Source organism: Ammodytes marinus (genome assembly GCF_949987685.1).
Source record: "Ammodytes marinus genome assembly, chromosome: 16".
Classification (NCBI taxonomy): Eukaryota; Metazoa; Chordata; class Actinopteri; order Uranoscopiformes; family Ammodytidae; genus Ammodytes; species Ammodytes marinus.
Genome location: NC_137220.1, coordinates 23632760 through 23651599, shown reverse-complemented (window position 1 = coordinate 23651599; position 18840 = coordinate 23632760). Strand labels below are relative to the sequence as shown.

At 42.7% G+C, this 18840-nt stretch overlaps 1 protein-coding gene across 2 annotated transcripts in view; it reads left to right on the top strand.

The window, feature by feature from the left end:
• Nucleotides 1–18840, top strand: part of prkcab (protein kinase C, alpha, b) — a gene marked incomplete at both ends in the record, with an annotated part of 113549 nt that overhangs the window by 25148 nt on the left and 69561 nt on the right. For both annotated transcript variants that reach the window (XM_080044111.1, XM_080044110.1), the window contains one exon: nt 10881–10963. In XM_080044111.1, coding sequence (XP_079900237.1) covers nt 10881–10963 — 83 coding nt within the window. The remainder of the gene's footprint in view (nt 1–10880; nt 10964–18840) is intronic.

Sequence of the window (18840 nt, the reverse complement as noted above, 5' to 3'; positions counted from 1 at the left end):
AAGATGCTCTGATGTTGATGTGTGTTGTTAGCCTGTCCCCAGGCACCAGCCTTGGACTCGGCTGTGACCTCTGGCTTTAGCCTGCTGACTGCCTTCTGTGTGTGTGTGTGTGTGTGTGTGTGTGTGTGTGTGTTTCTGTGTGTGTGTGTGTGTGTGTGTGTGTGTGTGTGTGTGTGTGTGTGTGTGTGTGTTTCTGTGTGTGTGTGTGTGTGTGTGTGTGTGTGTGTGTGTGTATGTGTCTGTCTGCCTGTCTGCCTGTCTGTCTGTCTGTCTGTCTGTCTGTCTGTCTGTCTGTCTGTCTGTCTGTCTGTCTGTCTGTCTGTCTGTCAACGATCGATCGATCAAGGCTGCACATTAGGTCATACCCTATGTAGCATCTGTTCCTGCTTGTATGTCATGTGAATGCGTAAATGCCCACCGGCAACAAACATGTGAAACCCAAGGGAAGCCTTGCATTCGTGGTGCAGAATAATAGCCTGAAGGACTAAGGACTTGGTGTCTATTAACACCATGACACAATAACTGAAGCTTGTCTTTGTCAAACATATCCTAAATCAAATCGCAATATCTATCAGTAAAATCGATATTAGACATTTTGCCAAAATCATTCAGCACTGCGTAGTGTGTAGGCTTCTCACATACAAGTATGAAAAGCCATAAACTTCAGTGAATGACTGTGTTTGAGCAATGAGCATGTGTGCATAATGATGTGTGTGTGTTCACACGCTATAGCTCACACCTCCCAATTACAGCCAGTCGTTTGTACGGTCTCATTTGGCCCTGTCTGTATGCAGCAGTGTGAGTCGGGGAGTTCCTGTTTGGAGCTCAACTAGCCAGAGTCATTACAGTACTATTACCACAGTGACAACTGATGCAGAGGGGGCTGTGAGCCAGACCACTGCATGTAACATCACTACTGGATGTGATGTGTTGGTGTTTGTGTTTGTGATTGTGTTTGTGTGTGTCTGAGATAGTTAAAGTAACTGTGAAGATGAGGAGAACAAACGTAGTGTAGTGAGTGTACACTGTATGACTATCGTACTTGCTGGTGTGTGTGTATCTTCTCACAAGTTGACTGACAGACATGTAGCATAGAGTAGTTAAAATGACAGGCGTCCTTGTGCATGTTTTGCATGTGCCAGTACTTGACAGAGAATGTGTGTGCCGACTGCACACAGAGGCTTAAACGTGTCTTCACAATCGTTTATGTGTGTGCTTAAAGCTGTGTATCTGTCGGCGTCTGTGTTCGGAGTCCTATTTTATTCATGAGGCAGCAGTATCACTATTTCCCCTGTGTGACTCAGCGATGTCTGGCAGCCCAACGCTCCCACCTGTAGTTTAGAATAATTGATCCAGTTCCCCCTGTGGCCGCCGTTTATTAATACAAACACTTATTAGCACTACTATGAGTATGTTCATTTGTGGGAGTGAGAGCTGCATGTGTACGTAATGCAACAGATCCTGTATTTCTGATTGGTATGTTTATATTATATTTGGTCATTCATCAAAGTATTGCACAACATTACATTTTAACCTGATGATAGATAAAAAGTCAGAGGGTTAAAATGATGATATTTTATGAAAGGCTCCACCAGATGTCATTGTAAATACATATTGTGATGTCGCAGTATACCTTAAACCTTCAAAATCTATTCAGTTTGTGCAAACTTTGAAGAAAATCCCTGAGAGTGTTCTTGACATATGGCGTTCACAATGCACTAGGTTTATCCTCTAATCGAAAAAAAGGGAGTTTGTGCCCAATTCGACAAAAATCCCTCAAAATCCCTCGAAGCGAGATATTGCATTGACGAGCATGACGTCACAGTGACTCTGACCGCTGACCTATGACCTCCACTATATAATCAGTTCATCCTTTAATGCAAAGTTTGAAGAAAATCACTCAAAGCGTTCATGAGATATTGCGCTCACAAGAATGGCCCGGACAGACAGACGGACCTGTCAATCCAAAAGCATAAAACCTTTGGCTATCACTGGCTCGGAGGCATAACAAACTCAAAATTTCCACCTCATGATGGCGCTCAAGGAATCATCCACCAGTCATTAGAATGTATCCTCTGGGCATCAATACAGACTTTATATGGCACTCTTTCAACTAGTTGTTAAGATATTTCAGTCTAGAGTCTGGACCGGAGAGTAGGACAAACCGAAATGTCCATCCCTAGGGCATGGTCTATGAGCATGGTTGGAAATAAGATCCTTATACTAACAGAGAGTTGTTGCTGCTGGCTTGAACCATTTGGGAGATGCATGGGAAATCCACAAAGTGGGCCCAATTTGGATGTGTGTTTTTAACAGGCCTTCTATGTGGCTGTTAAGTATCTATATGTAAAATAAATTAGAACATGCAAAAAAAAAGCCCCCTCCCAAACAAAACAGCATGCACCCCCTGGATGTCATCTCCACTGTCTGTGTCTGCTGTAACAAGCTATCCAGACATGCATAGTCAAACACAGATCTCAGAGAACAGGCGACAGAGATGAAAACTGCCACCGCCTGTCAACGTGGGAGGAGACTGAGGAGGAACTGTTAGCACTGGGATGCAATCTGACATGGCCAAATGCCCTTTGAACCCCAGTGAAAAGTCAACCAATTAAGATGCTGTGACCGTATGAAGGCTATGGTCGTGACGTTCCCATTTCCTGTATCTTCACATGAACACAAAGGGTTCCGTTGGTGAGGACAGCTTTATTTAGCTAGTTTGAAAGAAAGAAAAAACAGCATTGCTAATGTGCCGAAGCTCCCCTGAGGTGTTTTTGACTCTGCTCACAGGTAGAAATTGCATAGTTCCTTATGTATGCACATATTCACATAATGAATTACACCCAGACACACATACATATTCATATAGCAGGACACTGTGGCGACGGAGATCATTGCTAGACACAGACAGAGTTGTTGAGAAGTTTGCCTGATGCTGTGTGCCCTTCAGGAGAGACACAATTAAGGAGGAAGACTATGTTCTCCTTTTTGTTCTCTTCTCATCACCACATCTTATCTCTTTCCATGTGTTGATTTCCGCTCTATTCTTCCTCCCATCCCCTTCTCCTCTTCCCTTCTTTTCTCTTGTCCTGTAATTAAGTCCATCCGTGGTCCCTTTGTGATCAGCTTTGTTGTTGCCTTTCAAGGTCACGTATCCACTGTTAACTGTGTATGTGTCCACCGCTGTGTGTGCGTCTGCCCTCTGTGTGCCTATGTGGCATGTATAATTGAATGTGTGTGCTGAAATTGAGTTTCCAGGGCCCTTTTGTTGTGGCCGCGGCTCGGTTCATTTCCTCCCTGTGCAGGTAAACACTGCTGCTCGTTAGATATATACAGTATATCCTACGCTCTTCATCTCTCGAGGGCCGCTGGGCAAAGGACACAGACTTGTATTGTGATACACGGAAGCAATTCAGTCTAGCGTTGGTACGTTTTTTTCATGTGAACCAATCTACCCTTTACTCAGACAAGGTTTTTTTTTTCCTGCAGAGGGAATTTTTAGGGGAATTTAATCAGCTAAAAGAAACTTTCTACTCAGCTGGGCACAACAAATGCTGTGAAACTCATTCATTTACAGATAGACGCTGGCTGATTCATCAACAGTCGCATATACTGGTTGGAATGTAATTTCATTTTGATTATTTATTAAGGTTTTTTATTATTACTCCCTCATTACTGCTCATGTGGGTAGTAATAAGCTTGATGCTGCTGTGAATAAAATGGGCAAGTTGTTCGCAGATTGACGGGGTTCTGACCAACAACTAGCTTTGTGCTGCCTTATTTCTATGTCATTTCAACCTGTGTGCACCATGTGCTCTGCGCTGGACACCAAACTACCTCAAGGACTAGTGGCAAAGCAATTTCCTTTAGGGTCAGGAAATCCCAAACTGCTTATTGTTGGGCTACCAAAAAAAAAATAGATCCAGGCTTGAAAAGCTGGTAATGGCTTTTCAAAAAGGAAACACCAATTGAAAGTGTATTCCCCTTGTGTTTACTGAGGTTACCAGAGAAGAAAGACTTTGTTGATTAGAACCCAGTGACGTGGTGTGTCTTCCTCTGGCATAGACCCATGAAAATAGGGACATACGTGTAGGTAGAATATGCTGGCAGGGATGTTACAGTATTAAGGCAACAGCTGGATGGATTAAAAGTGTCAATTGATTTCTCCTGGATCATCCTGAGGGACATGGAGACGTGAATCCTATTGGTTTGAAAGACACAGTGATATTTACAGCATCAGAGGACCGATTGGTTCCGTGAACGTTTGCAGAAAAATGACATTGATGAACTGTGAATGGTAAGCAAGGGATTTAGACACCGTGGGTCAGTGAGAAATGACAGAGTAAATTGGAGTTTGCAAAGTAGGACTAGTTAATAACATAAGGAGAAGTGAGAGATAAAATGTCTTTCTGGACACCCAATCAAGAAATGGTATAAAACAACCACATGGGAAAAGGACTGCTTAAGGATGATCCAGTGAATTAAACACATTTTAATGACATCATGGAAAAATAAAAACACTGAGATCACCTTTAACATATGCCAGCTCTACAGAGGTGGAGTCAACGATTCTGGATTTATTTTTTTGTCAAAATCAGTGAATATCTCCTCTCGATCAGCCACCTGGACGTACTGTGTGTGCACACTGAAAAAAAATCCAGTGTTGATACATAGCCCAGGCTCTGTAAAAGAGTATATTGCCCAGCTATGTTGGCCCCCTGTGTTAACATAGCCTTGGTTTACCAGTTTACAGAGCCTAGGTTGTGTATTAACACCGGCCTCTTTTTTTCTGTGCTGTCGCTGACTCTGACTTTAAGAGTCGGAAGGCACTCCTACTAGAGTACACAGTAAACCACACTACTGGACACACATGTGAATGACACTCAAATACTTGATGAAATGCAGGAAAAAATACCAGAAAAGCGACTGTGCCCTCTCCAGCTGTCTCAAATGTCATTGAGTGACTACTACTGCCACCACTACAACATTGATCTCCAGTCTCAAGAGAGCTGGTGGTTATGGGTCATGTGATCTAAGGCTCAGGGAATCTGGGATGTGTCACTCACCAAGGCAACAGCAGGACTCCTGAGGTCAGACACTTCTGGAAAAGATATAAAGTCATGCTTCTGTGGGGAGAGTGACATAGACTGACATTTGTGTACGCATACAAGTAGTGTATGTGCTCACATTATGCAAAGAAACGCAGAGAAGAGAAGATTGCTCTCATTTTGCTGCTTTAAAGATGGAGTCAGCGATGGAGAAGGCTTGTTGTCAAAATCACTTTTCGTCAAAATCAGTGAATATCTCCTCTGTATTTGCTACCTGTCCGCACTGTTTAAGTGTTAATACACAGCTTACATGATCTCTGTAAACTAGTATGTAAATAAAGGGTATGTCAACAAGAGGGGCACCCTGTAACGAGCAACATGCCAGTTTACAGAGCCCAGGCTGAGTTTTAACACTGGACTTATTATTCAGCCCACACACAGTGATATGTCGGATAGTGAGGAGATTCACCGAATTTGACAGCAAGCATACTCCACCATCACTGACTCCACCTTTATTCCAGATTAGATCATGCATGTCCAAGTGTAGGGGCAGAAGGCTCGTAGATCAGGAGAGTGAACAATAAGGTTATGTTATTTTTTATTTGAGTTCTATCAAACTGTTGTGGTTTAGTTTCAGTTTTGACCTTATTGTACCTTCCTCGCTGTAGTCATCTTCCAGCTCCATCTTTGTGCTAGCGGTGTGTCAGCGGACGGCTTCCTGTTTTGCTATTTGAAAGTGCCAATTGGCCAGGAGTAGAGGAAATGTCTTCCATCACAGTGGGGACTCAGGACACACTGTTCCAGCCCTGGCCCGGAGTGGAGCTCTAAAAATAGAGGAGGATCCACGTCCCTCACCCTCTCCACTCCACGGCTAACATGACAAAATACACACCAAGTCCACAGAAAGAACACATATCCCTAATGTATGATAGGGACTGAGCTTTGTGCATCGTCAGCAGCCTGGTTAGGGAGGAAGCTCGTCCGGCTGTGTTGATACAAAGGGCACGGCAAGCTTTCTCTTAACTTTCTCTCAACAATATATGATGTTGATGTGACAGTACAATAGTTGATTGAGCAGATATTTCTGACACCCTTTGGGACATCCATCTCTGCAGTTATCGAAGGCCTAAACCTGTGCCAATTTGTTCCATCCGTGGCCGCAGATTCATCGGTCCTCTCTCTCTCTCACTCTCACTCTCTCGCACACACACGCACGCACACACGCACGCACACACACACACACATGCACACACGCACACACACACACACACACACACACACACACACACACACACACACACACACACACACACACAATCTCTTTTTCCTCCTGTGGATCTCATATCAAAGCCCCTCAGTCCTCTTTGTGTTGCGATGCACTCTGGTGCCTGGATCAATAGTGTGGCAGGTATGGGGTTGGCCCTGCAGCAGCAGGTGTCCTGTCCTCTGCCTTATCCCCGCTGCAGGCCTTTCATCTGGACAACAGCACGGCATAATTCTATCATTATTTTCCCATTTCACCAGATTAGCCGCGTCTAAACCCCACACTTTAGAGGATCAACACTGGAGGGATAGGGACGTGGATATGAAAAAGAAATTAAGAAGTTCCACAATGGTTTGTAGTATAGTGCAAAAACATGCCGTAAATCGCCGACCCATAGAGACAAATTATACAAACAAATAGGCTAGAATGCATTTCCTGCCATCTGCACATACACACACAGACACACACAGACACACACACACACACACACACACACACACACACACACACACACACACACACACACACACACACACACACACACACACACACACACACACAGGCACACTCGGAAGAAAGCCTTTGTGTTGTGTAAGCTGCTTTGTAACGCTAAAGCCCTCTTATCTCTGTGCTTATGTAATTAGGCTGGTGAAACAAAGCCCATAGTAATTAATCATAATATCCCTGACGATACAGTATGTCACTGTGGTACCTCTGCTTCACACAGCTCTCCTGGAGAACACAAAACCATCTGGTGAAAAAACGACTTCACTACTGACTTCTTGTGTGATCCCTGTTCCTGACTCACGCACAAATATATTTATTACAGCGGCATTCAAAAGACAAGATAAACCCCTTGAATCAAGTGCTCCTCCAGGTCTCTTATGTGTGTTTATTGCTCCTTTCTTTTTCTTTTTTTAAAATGGTAAAGAAATGCATGTTTCTCTTCTTTTCTCTCTCTCATCATTAGAGAGGATGGAGACGTCTGGTTGTTGATGACTCAGCTCAGAGCGAGCAGGTGTGAATGTAGGGTGTGTTCACAGCTTTGATCCTGATTAGGTTGGGTGTACAGTGTGTAACATAACATCCAGTTGTGCTCCCAGTGTGTTTCTGTGTTTTAGCTATTGCAGGATATTGGCCACTGCCACACTGATTTGTGTGCGTGTCTGAGGAGAGTTAATGCCAGGGATTATAGTCACAAAAAACCCTTTCTCTGACTTGTGTATAGGCCAACATCTGGGTAAACCTGGCTGACACACACACACACACACACACACACACACACACACACACACACACACACACACACATACACGCTCCTAAGCTAGGGTCATCCACTATACACAGCTCAACATCCCCCTGCTCGACTCTGAACTGAGATCAGTGTCTAGTCAGTCTGCTCAGCCACACTCTACAGCACCATGCACACACTCAAGCTGGTCTGAGATCAGCACTAAAGCAGAGGCGGCAATGGACCAGTGGTGTGTTTGGGGGTGTAAGAAGCGCTGACGGTCTTCATTACGCTAGTGATTCACATATTTTAAGTAGGCTGTGGGGAAGGACAGATAAAAGCTGACCTTTGCTGAGTAAAAACGTGATACAGAACATTGAGTTACACTGTGTCCCCCTCCTCAGGGAAGCAGAGAAAAGTTGGAGCGCTATAGTCGATTCAGATGTGGATTTGAAGTGGTAATTATCTGAGGACAATACCAAAATAGTTGCTAATGTTCTTAGTCGTGACACATAGAAAAATCTGATTTAAAAAACAAACTCTTAGAAGATAAAGAGGTTCTCTCTGGTTTTGGTTTTCCCTCGGTCTGTTTTTTTCCCCTCACCTCTTTGAACTGATTAAAAGATCGGGAGTGCACAGGGAATTATTATATTACCGAAGAGGCCCTGAAATGTCATGTTGTGCTTATGAAAGCTGAATCCTTTCAAATCTCTTATCGGATCTCTCTCTCAGTACAGAACGTTTCAAAATGTGGAAGTCAAGAAATATGAAGAAATGAAATGGAAAGATTAATTTTAAAGGTGCAGTGTGTAATATGACATCATCAAGAAAGTTCTACAAAGTTCTAGAATGCAACACTCCCTGGGTAACCCCAACCCTTTCGAATAATAACAGAAGCCACAGTGGCCTTCAAGGACAAGGACAATTCTACATTTTAAACAATGCACCTGATGACATTCCAACTATGACACTTTCAAGATGGCGGCACTAGGCCTTGGTCCAAAATATGCAGAAATATGGACAGATATGAGACCCTTTCTATGGGAAAAATAAATAATAATTTTTAAAAAATTCGGCTATTATGCACTAAATTAAATGTACTTATGGATATTATAATTACTTTCTAGAAAATCTGCTAGGAAATAAAACCCAAAATTCTACACACTGCAGGTTTAAGCCTCAGCATTCACTTTCTATTAGCAGCTAAGCTCCTCTATCGTGTTCACGGGGTTTCTGAGCTTAAAATATTGATATGGTTCTGACTCCTGAGGGTTCTGACTATTTCAATTTCTTATACATAGTCAGAACTATATTCTATTTTGGATGAAAAAAATGGATGCCGGAGCTCAACGCATCAATTTAGCACAGAACACTTTGAGAGAGACAGGAACACAGACGCCGACAAAACAATAAAACATGCGGTTAATTATCATTTATTTTTAACACTCTTGGAATTACTATAAAACATAGTGGAGTCGCATTACTTTGTTTGGAAACAATTTTTTGATTTGGTGACAGTTAGGACATATTAGGACATAAGCCAAGCCTTCAGCCATGGTGACAGGTTAAGGATGTAAACAGTGACTGGACAGATTCAGGTACTCCTCCAGGAAGGCAATTCAAAATGAATCACAAAATCAATATATAACTGTGCTCAACTAGAACGCTTTATACAAGTCACTCCCCTGAGGATATTTACAATTATCCTCATGATCACCTTGATCAACCTTTTGTGAGTGTTGTATCTATCGCGATTGACAAACACATGTGATACCCTCCCTCCCATCCCTACATCTGCCTAGCCTGCTTCCTGTGCATTCTGCAAATGAGAAATGGCACACATGACAACTACTGTGGACAAATCTCTTTGGGGGCTACTATTTTGCTGAGCCTTTTATCCCCTTCTGCCTCGTTTCCTCTTTATTACTGAAAGAGATATATTCACACTGCCCTGCTGCCAGCAGGGGCAATGTGAATATCCATCTCTGACACACATAGGCAGAGAGAAACGCTGGACTGAGTATTAGGGGTTGGATTAGGATTAGGGTTACGGAGACAATCAAGGTATGATGAAAATACTGATGACGTTACCAACCTTTTTATATCAATGGTGATACATCTGTCTGTCTGTCTGTCTATCTATCTATCTATCTATCTATCTATCTATCTATCTATCTATCTATCTATCTATCTATCTATCTATCTATCTATCTATCTATCTATCTGTCTGTCTGTCTGTCTGTCTGTCTGTCTGTCTGTCTGTCTGTCTGTCTGTCTGTCTGTCTGTCTGTCTGTCTGTCTGTCTGTCTGTCTGTCTGTCTGTCTGTCTGTCTGTCTGTCTGTCTGTCTGTCTGTCTGTCTATCTATCTATCTATCTATCTATCTATCTGAAATGCATCTAATTAACTGAGCATCACAATGCAGTACAGCCTTTTGTGTGGACAGTTGAAACCCCTGCTGTTTCTTGGACTTTTCAGGCACTTTTCTGTTGTTCCAACGATGGCCTTCAAATTTCCTGGCAAGTTTGACTGAGCTGGCAGAGTTACAGACAAAAAAACACACACACACACACACACACACACACACACACACACACACACACACACACACACACACACACACACACTGATACAGTGGTGGGAGAGTACAAAAGCGCAAAGGCACACACAGGCAGCTTGACAATGGGCGAAGCGGACAGATTGTGCGAGAACGACAAAGAAAAGAAAGAATGAGGCATTCGAAATAATGGCAGTGAACAACACACAACGAGAGTTAGAGAGGGGAGTCAGCTTGTGACGGTGCTGTCACAGATGCCCACGCGTTTTGCTTTTTTCACCTAGATCTGTGGAATTGTCCTAATGTAAATGCCACCATCGTCATGCCATGTAAGCCATGTCACGTCAGGTGAATTAGTGGGATAATAGGGTTTGGTGGGAAGACCAGTCGACAATCAGAAGCAAACCCAACAGATTGTAAATAGTCAACGGCTGCGGAACAAACAAAGATCACAAAGTGCCATTTTTTGCGTGGGCATAAGCGTGGGAGCGCACATGCATGTGTGTCTGTTTGTATGTCCATACAAGACAGGCCTGGGGTAGATTGATGGTTATTTTGTATTAGAATTATTATTCCTCAAGGGATTTTCCCCCTATGTCTCAAACCATTCTTCAGATGATTTGCATGAAACACCAGACAGAATAAAGGATATCATATTTCATGTGCATGTCTGTCTTGTGTGTGTGTTTCTAATTTATGCATGTAAAAACAAGGTGGTAAAGCGTCATCAATTCTTAATGTGAAACTGTCCTCTCTCTCTTCCCCTCTCTCTTCTCTTCAGTGTGCCAATTTGTGGTTCACAAACGGTGCCATGAGTTTGTCACCTTCTCCTGTCCCGGAGCCGACAAGGGTCCCGACACAGACGTAAGTGGTTTACTTTTTGTAAGACTTATTTTTTTTTCTCCACTTTCTTCCATTTTGTCTTTGTTTAAATACACAAAGACGACACACAATAACAATACTTGTGTGGTATTTGGTAGATTAGAAGACAGTACTTCATGTAATTATCATTAGATAAATATCCATAAAAATGGCAAAATAAGGTTCCAAAATATATGAATCGACATTATTCTAGAGTAGCTCCGGAGAATAGTGCAGAATTTTAGTTATTTTTTTTGACACGCCAATAAAATGTCAAACAGACTGAGCAGCCAAAAAGCTGTGCTAAAAGTAGGAGAGTAGAGGTGAAACGTCTAGTGAAAGATGGATACGCTTCTGAGTCAAAAGAGGTCAGGTTTTCGGAAGTTCAACAGGAAAGTAAAAAGCCTTCCGCCCTCACCATGTGTGGAGGTGCACAGTCATGTGGCAGGCTGAACACACTTCAACAAAACGTTGAACAGAGCAGTTTGAAGTCTTTATTTTAGATATGTATTTTTTGTTTCTTCCGTTTTAGCCTTGACAGTTTGAAGCAGATAGTGACAGAGTGGAAGTGGAGAGAGAGAGAGAGAGAGAGGATGATGGGTGGTGATGGCTTGTCTTTTCAACTTTAAGGATTCAGTAGATGCTAACATTACAATACACATCCAGATCCATAGATTCATCCGAATATGTTTATTTTTTTCTCTCTCTTTTTTCTTCCCTGTGTTCTTTATTTCAATAAAACATATCTTATAGATCATATGGGCTTTATTACGTTTGATTGTCTTTTAAAATTGAAGTTGGCAGAGACATTACACTTAAAAGATATTTGTGCCACTTGCCACCAGCTTTACAGATTTAATGCAAGAAAATCCATTTCAAGTCACTGAGAAGGCCAGCGTAAATATCAATAATAATATATTATCAGAGAGGGAGCATTGCGATATATCATCACATTGATTTTGTATTTGCGTCAGCCTGTAAAAGCCAGCCCTTTCTTTGACAAGTACATATCGTGTGGAATACTTCTCCATCACTGTACCAGCCACTGTTTTCCTCCACACATCAGGTGTGAGAACATTGTCTCCCATTAGCTTCACATCTTTCCCCCTCCAAGCCCCTTTGCTGCTGTCGAGACAAGGTGGTGTTGTTAGGAGTGTGACCTCTGTGATCCCTGGGGTTGCAGCATCTCTGTTTGGGGGCAAGTTTGACCCTGCTGGGTTAGATAAGAGATGGAGGTCAAGCATAGCCTGGAAATCCAGACCCACATCTAGAACTATAGGGTCTGGCCACGATCAATAGACCTTCCCAACTCAAGGGGAAGCAACTACGCGTGCATTTCAAATATAATTGGATAGCACTTGGATAGCCCAGCACTGTCACCATCCAGTTACGTATGTCCCAGAGAGCACCATACATAGGGCTACGGCCCCCCCCATATCAGATAAAACGATTTGATTGGCAGTTCCGAATTTTCCGACATAGTTAATGAGCTTCAATGGATCGTGTGCAGACCAACAGGCTGAGTAAATTTTAATTTGCCAGCGGCAGGTCTGGATTTCCAGGCTAGGTCAAGCACACATCAGCAGCCTATACTTATTACTTATCTCTTCATCACTACTAAACAACAACAAAAAGACAATTAGACTGTGTTGTTCCCACGCTTCAGCCTCACCAGACTGAAAGACTTTGCAATACATGTTGCCTTTGCTAAGCCAATTAAGATGCAGACACAAGACGCCCACACAAATACCCTCTCCTGTTAAAAATTAGCAAGCACATCAACATCTTCCATTGTTGTTTTGTTTTTTGTCTAATGGCTGTACGGTCTGACACATTGTATGTGCTGTAATGATCTAACACACGTCAATGTGATGTTCAAGTTGTCCTCATTGAATTACTTCAAGACTCGATAAAGAGTATTCCCAACAAAAAAAAAAGGTTTAGAGACTCATTGGGCGCTTTTTGTTGAAATCAAATACCATCAAGTTAATCTCTATATAATGGCTTTTTTTCTTGCTTTCTTTTTTAAGACTTAGTAGCCTCTCTCCTCCTAGAAATCATTTTCTTCTCATATTCACTCCTAACTTTCTTGCTATTGAACCATGCATCTCCTCACCTCTATCTATCTCTCTCTCTCTCCCTGCCTGACTAATGTATTTCTGTCTATTTCTCTCTTTCTCTCTTCTATCTCTCTCTCTCTCTCTCTCTCCCACACACACACACTCACACACCTGCATCGCTGGCTTTGAGTGCTCATTGTGAATACATTTTTGGTCTGCCTGTTTTTGTGCCCATTATCTACCACTGGGCACAGAGTGAATAGACAGCCCTTTGGGGATGGCCCTCTTTGAATTCCAAATGGTTATATGAAAAAAAGCTCTTACACTTACAGCTCTTTTTTATTGTTTTATTTTTCATAAAGCAAAGCACTCATTTTTTCAACAGTCAACAGGTTCCATGCAGCATATTGAAGATTTAAAAACAAAAAAATACATAATCTTTTGGGATGAAATGTACTTGTGCTCTATGCTAATTAAGGTATATGCAGCACAAAGCATTACAGTTCATATAAGTAAATTGATTGAAGGCTGGTGCCACTATTGCATCATCTCAAAGTTGAGAATCTATTAAGGTCAAGCCAAGTATTTCTATGTTTCTACTTTAGACTTTATCATGTGTGCTGTGTATTCATTATGAATAGTATACATATGTAATAGCATGGCAGTTTTAACCACAACGCAATGCAGGGATAGTGCTGTTAGCCTGTAGCCTGGTAGCCTATCAGAACTCTCTCACTTTCAGTCAAGTGAGAGACCGCCTTGGTTTCCTTTTCTTTGTTGAAAATTGGGTCCAGAAAATGCACTGTCGCACTGGCGCTTCTCAACACCAGGTCAGTTGCAAATAAAACTTTTCTTCTAAATGACTTTTTTACCTCCCACAACCTGGACATTATGTGCATCACGGAAACATGGATCCATGGCGGCGACGACACCCCGTTCTCAGAACTCCTGCCCCCAGCCTGTTCATTTTTCAGCTCGCCCCGCGCCACAGGCAGTGGTGGCGGTGTAGCTTCTGTTTTTAAATCAGGGCTCATGTGCCGGCTGTCCCAGCCCGTGCTGAACTTTTCCAGCTTTGAGCTGCAGCTCATTGATCTGAATCTCTCAGCTCCGATCCTCTGTGCGGTCGTATATCGTCCACCCAAATACAACAAGAACTTCATCAATGACTTTTCGGATTTTCTGTCTGGGATTGTAGTGAAATATGACCATATTATAATCTGTGGGGATTTCAATATTCATGTATGTTGCGAATCCAGACCCCTGGTTAGAGAATTTTTAAACCTGATTGAGTCCTTTGATTTTATCCAGCATGTGGCTGGTCCCACCCATGAAAAGGGTCATACACTGGACCTCGTTTTATCATATGGTCTGGCTGTTTCTATCAATGAAATTTGCTCATCCGCATGTATATCTGACCATCTACCTGTGCTGTTCACTTTATCATTTACCTGCTCTTCCACTAAACCAACTGCCCCAGAGCGCCTCCTGCGCAGTATTAAGCCCTGTACTGCTTCACAGTTCTCCGCCATTTTTAATGACTCTCTGCTGTACTCGCCTGTTGACAAATCTCCTCTCGATGCAGATGAATTTTTAACCATTTTCAACTCCACGTGCACTGACATCTTGGACACTGTTGCTCCTCTGAGGCCCAAGCGCACCAAAGTCCTCTCGGAGCCTTGGTTAAATGAGGCAACACGCTCCCTTAGACGGGCTTGTAGACGTGCTGAGAGGAAATGGAAAAAGGACAAACTTGTTGTTTCTCGGCAAATCCTCTATGTCTGTTTGTGTGAATATCAGAAATCTGTTAAAGTTGCAAAAACCTCTTACTTTTCCACTGTAGTCGCCAATAACAGCCATAAGCCTCAGGTTCTGTTCAATGTCCTAAATTCTCTCATTAACCCCAGTGAAGTTTCTCCCCTTGTGCCCACACCCACTCTCTGTAATAACTTCCTATCATTTTTCATTCAAAAAGTTGCTGACCTTAGACCAGTACACTCTGGTGTTATGTCCAGCCTTGACACTGCTCCTTCCCCACCCTCTGCCTTCCTTGATCGGTTTGAGTCCCTGTCCCTCATCCAAATTTCCGATATATTTCACCATCTTCGCGCCTCAAGCTCTCCTTTAGACCCTATTCCTCCCCGCCTCCTCAAAGAGGTATTTGAGTCAATCGGTCCTTGCATTTTAACACTGATCAACATCAGTCTCAGCTCAGGCTATGTCCCTCTTGCCTTTAAACATGCCGTGGTTAAACCCCTCCTCAAAAAGAAAAAGCTTGATCATTCCAACCTCTGTAATTTTAGGCCAATCTCCCAGCTTCCATTTCTGTCTAAAGTGTTAGAAAGAGCAGTATATATCCAGCTCCAGTCATTCTTAGTTGAGAACAACATTCATGAAAAATTTCAGTCTGGTTTTAAACCTGGACACAGCACAGAAACTGCCTTGCTCAAAGTTTTTAATGATCTTCTTTTAGCTGCTGACTCAGGTAGCCCTGCAGTCCTGATCCTTTTAGACCTTTCAGCTGCCTTTGACACAGTGGATCATGCAATCCTCCTGCAGCGCCTTAAAAATCATGTTGGCATCACTGGCTCCGCCCTCCGCTGGCTCTCGTCCTACCTCACTGACCGAAGTTTTTCGGTGCAGTTGGGTGACATTTATTCTGATACAGCCCCTCTGACCTGTGGAGTCCCCCAAGGCTCCATCCTTGGCCCCATTCTATTCCTTTTGTACATGTTGCCCCTTGGTGGCATTATCCAAAATCATAAAATCTCCTTCCACTTTTATGCAGACGATGTCCAAATTTATCTTCCATTAAAATCCACTAGCAACGATCCAATACAAGTATTTTTAAACTGCCTGGGTGATGTTAAGGCTTGGATGAACAACAACTTCCTTAAATTAAATGACTCAAAGACAGAGATCATCCTGTTTAAAGGCAACACCTCATCCACAGCCTGCACAGACAACATCCTCAGCCCCTTGGGTCCTAATATTCATACTCATGGTAGGAATTTAGGTTTTATCTTCGACCAGAATTTTAAACTGGATAAACAGATCAGCACTGTTGTCAAAGCCAGCTTTTTCCAGCTCCGCCTCCTGGCCAAAATCAAACCATATCTTTTTAAATCCGATCTAGAAACAGCTACACATGCCTTCATCACATCCAAATTAGATTACTGTAACTCCTTATATTTCGGCCTGGATCACTCCTCCCTCAGTCGTCTCCAACTAGTACAGAATTCAGCTGCTCGTCTTCTCTCCGGCAAGAAAAAACACGACCACATCACACCCGTTTTAGCCTCACTTCACTGGCTGCCTGTCAGCTTCAGAATTGATTTTAAACTTCTCTTAATTGTCTTTAAAGCCCTGAATGGCCTGGCCCCCCCTTACCTCAGTGAGCTCTTACAGATGCATACCCCTTCCAGATCCCTACGTTCCTCCGACCAACTGCTGCTCAAGGTTCCAAAAACCAGACTTAAGACCCGAGGTGATAGGGCCTTTGCCGCAGCTGCCCCCAGACTTTGGAACAACCTCCCCATCCACATTAAATCATTACAGTCTGTTCACATTTTCAAATCGTCACTGAAAACACACCTCTTCTCCCTGGCATTCCCCCCTTGATTATGGCATATTTTCTGACTTTCTTATTGATATTTCTATTTCATTTTTAAATTTAGTTTTTAATGATTTTATGCGTGTTTTTTCTTTTTTCCCCCGGTGTGATTTTGTCTCTGTCTTGCCTATGTTTTTTATCTTATTCTGCCTGTACAGCACTTTGGTCGGCTGCTGTCGTTTTAAATGTGCTTTATAAATAAACTTGACTTGACTTGACTTGACTTGACTTGACTGTCCTTTTGAAAAAATAATTTTTAATGATTGGTTAAGTTTTACCCTGACACTAGTTTGTAGGAAAACTTCACTCAAACTTGAACTCCATACTTGTTGTGGACTAGTTCCTTTCTGCCGTATTAATACACATATTTGGTGTGATTGAGTATAAACAGCAGTATGATGATGATGATAATGAATGTTGCCCATTGCAACAGTGTGTCTGATTTTGGACATCACAATTAAGACATACAGTATCAGGCCTTAGTCTGTTCCCTGTGGCCTTTCTGTTGAGTTTGTTGACGTTAACAAAACGTAGAATATCACCAGAACCATCTATTGATTCATCGTCCTGAGGAAAAGACTGACTCACACGGAGCATCCATTCATCCTTCTCACCATCATCACTCCATCTACACTCCTCCATCCACGACCCACAGCTTCTGAATCAGTTTGGTGTGATGTCTCTGTGAATCTGGCTAGGGGCGTGGACACACACACACACACACACACACGTCCCTTTGCACTGTCTACTGACCCACACGTCGGCCTTTGCTGCCGGATGGCGTCATCTGTGTGGCAGATGCTTTGAAGAACGGCATGGAGAAAAGCGAGTGATGTTGGCATTAGCATTTGAGTGAGAAGTGCTCTCTCCCTCTCTCTCTCACTCTCTCTCTCTCTCTGTCTGCCGCTCGCTATTCTCTTTGTGTTTTTCATTCATTGTAAGGCGTGGGTGGGTAAATGGTTCAGTATAATCAGTCAAGGATCACTCTGGAGCCAGTGAATGGACTCATCCATAGAGAAACTAAATGGGTTTCACAGCCCCGTAACATGTGCAGAATAGGATCTTGTGTAAAACTAAGACCAGATCCAGTCTTTAGAATATATAAATATCTTCTGTCTTCCCTTTTGGTAATATCACTTCATCCCAGTGACAGCTTTCGTCAGTGGGGCCGGGTAGATTATGCTTTACGTGGGTTTATTGCTGTTGCTCTCCTTGGCAAATCCTCTTTGCAACCATCTGTCTTTTGCCCTGTTTATTAACACTGCTGCAGAGTGTTCGCATGCGTTTCATGTATTTTAGCTGGCTTTTTATTTCTTCATCTTGCTCCATTCATCAAATCAAAATCAAATCAAATCAGTTTTATTTGTATAGCCCAAAATCACAAATACATTTGTCTCAGTGGGCTTTACATTTCATACAATATGATACATGATACAATATGATACAATATGACACCCTGCCCTTACACCCTTAGCTCGGCTGAGAAAAAACTCCCAGTAAAAACCCTTTACCGGGAATAAAAAAAAAAAAAAAACGTGTATTTTATGTTTTATTGCGATTTGGAAATGTATATCCTGCGGGTATTTTTTGAAGTATTGGGTCACCTGCTTTGATTCGCATATGAACTTAAGTGACATGCCATTCTTAATCCATAGGGTTTAATATGACGTCGGTCCACCCTTTACAGCTATAACAGCTTCAACTCTTCTGGGAAGGCTTTCCACAAGGTTAAGGAGTGTTTTTATGGGAATTTTTGACCATTCTTCAAGAAGCGCATTTGTGAGGGTCACACACTGATGTTGGACGAGAAGGCCTGGCTCTCAGTCTGTGCTCTAATTCATCTCAAAGGTGTTCTACCAGGCTGAGGTCAGGACTCTGTGCAGGCCAGTCAAGTTCTTACACACCAAACTCTATCATCCATGTCTCTATGGACCTTGCTTTGTGCACTGGTGCATTGTCATGTTGGGTTAGGGTTAGGGTTAGGGTTAGGGTTAGGGTTAGGGTTAGGGTATCCTGAAGCACTTTCCACTCAATAAATACTGTATGTACTGAGCGCTCAATACCAAGATACCAAGATATTTTGGACAATTCCGTGCTCCCAAATTTGTGGGAACAGTTTGGTGATGGCCCCTTCCTGTTCCAACATTACAAAGCCTAGCCGAGCTTTGACAACACGCATTCTCCACAATCGCTGACTCCACCTTTTTAAA